General features: G+C 34.1%; 1 protein-coding gene across 1 annotated transcript; it reads right to left on the bottom strand.

The window, feature by feature from the left end:
* Window positions 1-1,174: 1,174 nt before the first annotated feature.
* LOC140920280 (receptor-like protein kinase FERONIA) lies at window positions 1,175-2,777 on the bottom strand. The gene is made up of 2 exons (XM_073368350.1): window positions 2,681-2,777; window positions 1,175-2,061 (listed from the first exon to the last, which is right to left on the bottom strand). Exons 1-2 carry the CDS (start codon window positions 2,775-2,777, stop codon window positions 1,175-1,177), a joined length of 984 nt encoding a protein of 327 aa, XP_073224451.1.
* Window positions 2,778-8,838: the final 6,061 nt, after the last annotated feature.

Below are 8,838 nucleotides of genomic sequence, written 5' to 3'. Positions count from 1 at the left end.
TCTGATGTATTAAGACTCGAATAAGAAGCCGGATAAAAATATAACCTGAGGAAAATCAATCTAGAAGCCGGATAAATCCGCACCGTCATGAAGGGATTTTGAGGGACTGCAGGGTCATTAGTTGCAACCTCTGACATGGTCGATTTTCCGGAACCAAAATTCGAGCCACGATCAGTGGACCATGAACGGCAAATCAAGATCCAAACTAAGAATATGGCCACCACAATCTAAGAGTATTTCGTCCGTAGGCTTAAAATCTTCAGCTAACACCATAAACACAAACAATGCAACACAAAGTATACATTTGTGTTCCTCGTCATCACACAAGGTGTTGGTGTGAAGTAGGAGTTTATGGTTATGATTAGGGAAGAAGATTTTTATGAAGGATAGAAGAGGGAAGAAGGAAGTACTAAGAAGAGGGAAGAAGAAAGTACAACGCAGAGAGATGAAGGGAAGAAGAAGTACAATACTGTGTGGGGAAAAAGGAACACGTAATAACAAGGTTGCCTTCACTGGGTTTATTATAACGGGGGATTTTGCTTATGATTATTTTAGAAAATAATTTTAAAATTAAAATATGTTTTGAGTTTATTATTATTTAATTTAAAAAATAATTTTTTTTATTTAATTCAAAAAATAATTTTTTTAAAATTAAAAAGTAGTTTTTATAAATTTTTTAATTTAATTAACGTAACCATTTATTTTTTCTAAAATTAAAAGAAATATAGATTTTAATTTTTTATTTTATTTTAAAATTAACATATCATTATTAGTATAATTAAACATTGTTCAATAGCATGGATCTTGTATCTCTCAATTATTAGACATCACCATCTTAAATCATGTTGTTGGAGATAAAAATATAAATTTATTTAAATTAATGGATTTGATAAACATGAATTTTCTTAAAATTGATAATGAATTTATTGAGTTCTAAGTTTATGTAAAAAAATGATCATGTTGTTTTCGTTTTAAGAAATTAAAGATCAAATAGTTACTTACAATTAAATAAGATGGTGAACAATGTTACTTACAATTAAATATTTGGATAAGTTTATGTGGAAGGTTAAAAGTACTTGCCCAAGCAATAACATCAGCCGTATTAAAAAGCACTTTGATTAACGATGAATATTTTGAATACTCTTTGATTAACTTTGGTTATCACCGTGGTGCCCTAACAAAAGTGATGTCTCACACGATAGGCAAACCCATAATCAATTGAGAATGTCCAAGTCAAGTTGTAACTCAAGTTGATATTGGCGTTTGGAGCCATCGATCTGGCCGACGAGAAAACAATAGTTGGAGCAATATAAAACGGTGTTCCTGGAGGATACTCAATATTCACTTCTATACCACCATTCACAGCTCCAAATGCAGTCCATAGTATGAAAGACGCGTCAGCACTCCAAGACTTAAACATGTCAGTATCACGAGAATCCGAAATATTACTCCCACCCACATTTAACCAATAAACATTCTCAAGTGCAGTTCTGTTGTCAATGGTGAAGACACTTCTAATACCAACAATCACATGGACATCATCATCAGTGAAAGTATAAATATTAGGCATCGACATGACCTCAATCCCATTGACAAATGCATATGCATTAATTACAGTGGTAGATGGAGTAACAGTTACGTTCAATGTACCTCCATCAATGTGGATGGAATATTCCTTCACAACATAATGATCCTTTGAACCCAAAGTGGTCTCAAGAACACTGATGTTCCTAAGCAAGGTGTAGGATTGAGATGTCACGCCGAATCGGGCATCTGATATCTTAAGACCCGAATAAGAAGCCGGATAAAAATATAACCTGAGGAAAATCCAACCAGAAGTCACCGGAAAACTATAGGTATATGGTGATTCAAAAATCTGCGCCGTCATGAAGGGAACTTGAGGGACTGCAGGGTCATTAGTTGCAACCTCTGACATGATGGATTTTCCAGAACCAAAATTCGAGCCACGATCAATGGACCATGAACGGCCATCAAGATCCAAACTAAGAATAGGGCCACCACAATTTAAGAGTATTTCGTCCGTAGGCTTAAAATCTTCAGCTAACACCATAAACACAAACAATGCAACACAAACAAAGTATACATTTGTGTTCCTTGTCATCACACAAGGTGGTGGTGTGAAGTAGGAGTTTATGGTTATGATTAGGGAAGAAGATTGTTATGAAGGAGAGAAGAGGGAAGAAGGAAGTACTAAGAAGAGGGAAGAAGAAAGTACAACGTGGAGAGATGAAGGAAGAAGAAGTACTGCGCGGGGAAGAAGGAACACGTAACAAGGTTGCCTTCACTGGGTTTATTATAACGGGGCCTTATGATTATTTTAAAAAATAGTTTTAAAATTAAAATATGTTTTGAGTTTTTAAAATAATAATAAGCAAAAGCCCCCGTCATAATAAAGCCAGTGAAGGCAACCTTGTTACGTGTTCCTTCTTCCCCGTGTAGTACTGTAGTTCTTCTTCCTTTATCTCTCCGCGTTGTACTTTCTTCTTCCCTCTTCTTAGTACTTCCTTCTTCCCTCTTCTCTCTTTCATAACAATCTTTTTTCCCTACTTCACACCACCACCTTGTGTGATGACGAGGAACACAAATGTATACTTTGTTTGTGTTGCACTGTTTGTGTTTATAGTGTTAGCTGAAGATTTCAAGCCTACGGACGAAATACCCTGAAATTGTGGTGACCCTATTCTTAGTTTGGATCTTGATGGCCGTTCATGGTCCACTGATCGTGGCTCGAATTTCGGTTCTGGAAAATCCACCATGTCAGAGGTTGCAACTAATTACTCTGCAGTCCCTCAAGTTCCCTTCATGACAGCGCGGATTTTCGAATCACCATATACCTATAGTTTTCCGGTGGTTTCTGGTTGGATTTTCCTCATGTTATATTTTTATCCGGCTTCTTATTCCAGTCTTAATATATGAGATGCCCAATTTGGCGTGACATCCCAATCCTACACCTTGCTTAGGAACTTCAGTGTTGTTGAGACCACTTTGGTTCAAAGGATCATTATGTTGTGAAGGAATACTCCATCAAGATTGATGGAGGTACGTAACTTTTACTCCGTCTACCGCTGCAATTAATGCATATGCATTTGTCAATGGGATTGAGGTCATGTCGATGCCTAATATTTATACTTCCACTGATGATGATATCCATGTGATTGTTGGTATTAGAAGTGTCTTCACCATTGACAACAGAACTGCACTTGAGAATGTTTATAGGTTAAATGTGGGTGGGAGTAATATTCCAGGTTCTCGTGATACTGACATGTTTAGGTCTTGGAGTGCTGACGCGTCTTTCATTCTAGGAACTGCTATTGGAGCTGTGAATGGTGGTATAGAAGTGAATATTGAGTATTCTCTAGGAACACCGTCTTATATTGCTCCCACTATTGTTTTCTCGTCGGCCAGATCGATGGGTCCAAACGCCAATATCAACTTGAGTTACAACTTGACTTGGACACAATTGATTCTGGGTTTGCCTATCTTGTGAGACTTCACTTTTGTGAGGGCACCACAGTGATAACCAAAGTTAATCAAAGACTATTCAAAATATTCCTCGCTAATCAAAGTGCTTTTAATACGGCTGATGTTATTGCCTGGGCAAGTACTTTTAACCTTCCACATAAACTTATCCTAATATTTAATTGTAAGTAACATTGTTCACCATCTTATTTAATTGTAAGTAACTATTTGATCTTTAATATCTTAAACCGAAAACAACATAATCATATTTTTACATAAATTTAGAACTCAATAAATTCATTATCAATTTTAAGAAAATTCATGTTTATCAAATCCATTATCCTAGTATTTAAATAAATTTATATTTTTATCTCCAACAACATGATTTAAGATGGTGATGTGTGACAATTGAGAGATAGAAGATTCATGGTATTGAACAATGTTTAATTATACCAATAATGATATGTTAATTTAAAAAAAAAAATTAAAATCTATATTTCTTTTAATTTTAGAAAAAATAAATTGTTACGTTAATTAAATTAAAAATTTATAAAAACTACTTTTTAATTTTAAAAAAATTATTTTTTGAATTAAATAAAAAAATATTTTATAAATTAAATAAAAATAAACTCAAAACATATTTTAATTTTAAAATTATTTTTTAAAATAATCATAAGCAAAAGCCCCTCTCATAATAAACCAAGTGAAGACAACCTTGTTACGTGTTCCTTCTTTTCTTCCCCGCGCAGTACTGTACTTCTTTTTCCTTCATCTCTCCGGGTTGTACTTTCTTCTTCCCTCTTCTTAGTACTTCCTTCTTCCCTCTTGTATCCTTCATAAAAATCTTCTTCCCTAATCATAACTATAAACTGCTACTTCACACCACCACCTTGTGTGATGACGAGGAACACAAATGTATACTTTCTTTGTGTTGCATTGTTTGTGTTTATGGTGTTAGGTGAAGATTTTAAGCCTACACACCAAATACTCTTAAATTGTGGTGGCCCTATTCTTAGTTTGGATCTTAATGCCGTTCATGGTCCACTGATCGTGGCTCGAATTTTGGTTCTGGAAATTCCACCATGTCAGAGGTTGCAACTAATGACCCTGCAGTCCCTCAAGTTACCTTCATGACGGCGCGGATTTTCGAATCACCATATACCTATAGTTTTCCGGTGGCTTCTGGTTGGATTTTCCTCAGGTTATATTTTTATCCGGCTTCTTATTCGGGTCTTAATATATCAGATGCCCGATTTGGCGTGACATCCCAATCCTACACCTTGCTTAGGAACTTCAATGTTCTTTAGACCACTTTGGATTCAAAGGATCATTATGTTCTGAAGGAATATTCCATCCACATTGATGGAGGTACATGGAACGTAACTTTTACTCCATCTACCACTGCAATTAATGCATATGTATTTGTCAATGGAATTGAGGTCATGTCGATGCCTAATATTTATACTTCCACTGACGATGATGTCCATGTGATTGTTGGTATTAAAAGTGTCTTCACCATTGACAACAGAACTGCACTTGAGATTTATAGGTTAAATGTGGCTGGGAGTAATATTTCGGGTTCTCGTGATACTGACATGTTTAGGTCTTGGAGTGGTGACGCGTCTTTCATACTAGGAATTGCATTTGGAGCTGTGAATGGTGGTATAGAAGTGAATATTGAGTGTCCTCCAGGAACACCGTCTTATATTGCTCCGACTATTGTTTTCTCGTCGGCCAGATCGATGGGTCCAAGCGCCAATATCAACTTGAGTTACAACTTGACTTGGACATTCTCAATTGATACTGGGTTTGCCTATCTTGTGAGACTTCACTAATCAAAGTGCTTTTAACCTTGCACATAAACTTATCCTAATATTTAATTGTAAATAACATTGTTCACCATCTTATTTAATTGTAAGTAACTATTTGATCATTAATATCTTAAAACGAAAACAACATTATCATTTTTTTACATAAACTTAGAACTCAATAAATTCATTATCAATTTTAAAAAAATTCATGTTTATCAAATCCATTATCTTAATATTTAAATAAATTTATATTTTTATCTCCAACAACTTGATTTAAGATGGTGATGTCTAATAATTGAGAGATAGAAGATCCATGCTATTGAACAATGTTTAATTATATTAATAATGATATGTTAATTTCAAAATAAATAAAAAAAATTAAAATCTACATTTCTTTTAATTTTAGAAAAAAATAAATTGTTACGTTAATTAAATTAAAAAATTTATAAAAACTACTTTTTAATTTTAAAAAAATAATTTTTTGAATTAAATAAAAAAGATTATTTTTTAAATTAAATAAAAATAAACTCAAAACATATTTTAATTTTAAAATTATTTTTTAAAATAATAATAAGCAAAAGCCCCCGTCATAATAAACCCAGTGAAGGCAACCTTGTCACGTGTTCCTTCTTCCCCGTGCAGTACTTCTTCTTCCTTCATCTCTCCGCGTTGTACTTTCTTCTTCCCTCTTCTTAGTACTTCATTCTTCCCTCTTCTCTCCTTCATAACAATCTTCTTCCCTAATCATAACCATAAACTCCTATCTCACACCACCACCTTGTGTGATGACGAGGAACACAAATGTATACTTTGTTTGTGTTGCACTGTTTGTGTTTATGGCGTTAGCTGAAGATTTTAAGTCTACGGACGAAATACTCTTAAATTGTGGTGGCCATATTCTTAGTTTGGATCTTGATGGCCGTTCATGGTCCACTAATCGTGGCTCGAATTTTGGTTCTGGAAAATCCACCATGTCAGAGGTTTGCAACTAATGACCCTGCAGTCCCTCAAGTTCCCTTCATGACAGCGCGGATTTTCGAATCACTATATACCTATAGTTTTCCGGTTGCTTCTGGTTGGATTTTCCTCATGTTATATTTTTATCCGGCTTCTTATTCGGGTCTTAATATATCAGATGCCTGATTTGGCGTGACATCCCAATCCTACACCTTGCTTAGGAACTTCAGTGTTCCTAAAACCACTTTGGGTTCAAATGATCATTATGGTGTGAAGGAATACTCCATCCAGATTGATGGAGGTACATTGAAAGTAACTTTTACTCCATCTACCGCTGCAATTAATGCATATGCATTTGTCAATGGGATTGAGGTCATGTCGATGCCTAATATTTATACTTCCACTAATGATGATGTCCATGTGATTGTTGGTATTAGATGTGTCTCCACCATTGACAACAGAACTGCACTTGAGAATGTTTATAGGTTAAATGTGGGTGGGAGTAATATTCCGGGTTCTCGTGATACTGGCATGTTTAGGTCTTGGAGTGCTGACGCGTCTTTCATACTAGGAACTGCATTTGGAGCTGTGAATGGTGGTATAGAAGTGAATATTGAGTATCCTCCAGGAACATCGTCTTATATTGCTCCGACTATTGTTTTCTCGTCGGCCAGATCGATGGGTTCAAACGCCAATATCAACTTGAGTTACAACTTGACTTGGACATTCTCAATTGATTCTGGGTTTGCCTATCTTGTGAGACTTCACTTTTGTGAGGGCACCACAGTGATAACCAAAGTTAATCAAAGAGTATTCAAAATATTCCTCACTAATCAAAGTGCTTTTAATACGGCTGATGTTATTGCCTGGGCAAATACTTTTAACCTTCCACATAAACTTATCCTAATATTTAATTGTAAGTAACATTGTTCACCATCTTATTTAATTGTAAGTAACTATTTGATCTTTAATATGTTAAAACGAAAACAACATAATCATTTTTTTACATAAACTTAGAACTCAATAAATTTATTATCAATTTTAAGAAAATTCATGTTTATCAAATCCATTATCCTAATATTTAAATAAATTTATATTTTTATCTCCAACAACATGATTTAAGATGGTGATGTCTAATAATTGAGAGATAGAAGATCCATGCTATTGAACAACATCTAATTATACTAATAATGATATGTTAATTTAAAAAAAATAAGAAAATTTAAAATCTATATTTCTTTTAATTTTAGAAAAAATAAATTGTTACGTTAATTAAATTAAAAAATTTATAAAAACTACTTTTTAATTTTAAAAAAATTATTTTTTGAATTAAATAAAAACATTATTTTTTAAATTAAATAAAACTAAACTCAAAACATATTTTAATTTTAAAATTATTTTTTAAAATAATCATAAGCAAGAGCCCCTGTCATAATAAACCCAATGAAGGCAACCTTGTTACATGTTCCTTTTTCTTCGCGTAGTATTGTACTTCTTCTTCCTTCATCTCTTCGCGTTGTACTTTCTTCTTCTCTCTTCTTAGTACTTCCTTCTTCCCTCTTCTTAGTACTTCCTTCTTCCCTCTTCTCTCCTTCATAACAATCTTCTTCCCTAATCATAACCATAAACTCCTACTTCACACCTCCAACTTGTGTGATGAGGAGGAAAACAAATGTATACTTTGTTTGTGTTGCATTGTTTGTGTTTATAGTGTTAGCTGAAGATTTTAAGCCTACGGACGAAATCCTCTTAAATTGTGGTGGCCCTATTCTTAGTTTGGATCTTGATGGCAGTTCATGGTCCACTGATCGTGGCTCGAATTTTGGTTCTGGAAAATCCACCATGTCAGAGGTTGCAACTAATGACCCTGCAGTCCCTCAAGTTCCCTTCGTGACGGCGCGGATTATCGAATCACCATATACCTATAGTTTTCCGGTGGTTTCTGGTTGGACTTTCCTCATGTTATATTTTTATCCGGCTTCTTATTCGAGTCTTAATATATCAAATACTGGAATGTTTAGGTCTTGGAGTGCTGACGCGTCTTTCATTCTAGGAACTGCTATTGGAGCTGTGAATGGTGGTATATAAGTGAATATTGAGTATCCTCCAGGAACACCGTCTTACATTGCTCCCACTATTGTTTTCTCGTCGGCCAGATCGATGGGTCCAAACGCCAATATCAACTTGAGTTACAACTTGACTTGGACATTCTCAATTGATTCTGGGTTTGCCTATCTTGTGAGACTTCACTTTTGTGAGGCCATCACAGTGATAACCAAAGTTAATCAAAGACTATTCAAAATATTCTTCGCTAATCAAAGTGCTTTTAATACGGCTGATGTTATTGCCTGGGCAAATACTTTTAACCTTCCACATAAACTTATCCTAATATTTAATTGTAAGTAACATTGTTCACCATCTTATTTAATTGTAAGTAACTATTTGATCTTTAATATCTTAAACCGAAAACAACATAATCATATTTTTACATAAATTTAGAACTCAATAAATTCATTATCAATTTTAAGAAAATTCATGTTTATCAAATCCATTATCCTAATATTTAAATAAATTTATATTTTTATCTTCA

This window comes from Cicer arietinum, chromosome 5 (genome assembly GCF_000331145.2).
Source record: "Cicer arietinum cultivar CDC Frontier isolate Library 1 chromosome 5, Cicar.CDCFrontier_v2.0, whole genome shotgun sequence".
Classification (NCBI taxonomy): Eukaryota; Viridiplantae; Streptophyta; class Magnoliopsida; order Fabales; family Fabaceae; genus Cicer; species Cicer arietinum.
Note: the sequence above shows the minus strand (reverse complement) of the source record. Positions and strands in the feature narration are given on the sequence as shown.

Bases quoted from the DNA above. Each gene is read 5' to 3' on its own strand.
- LOC140920280 (XM_073368350.1), bottom strand. From the start codon at position 2,777: ATGGTGGATTTTCCAGAACCGAAATTCGAGCCACGATCAGTGGACCAT. The intron at 2,062-2,680 runs GTATTTCGTCCG...TTATGGTGTTAG, and splicing joins AGGGTCACCACAATTTCAGG to CTGAAGATTTTAAGCCTACG.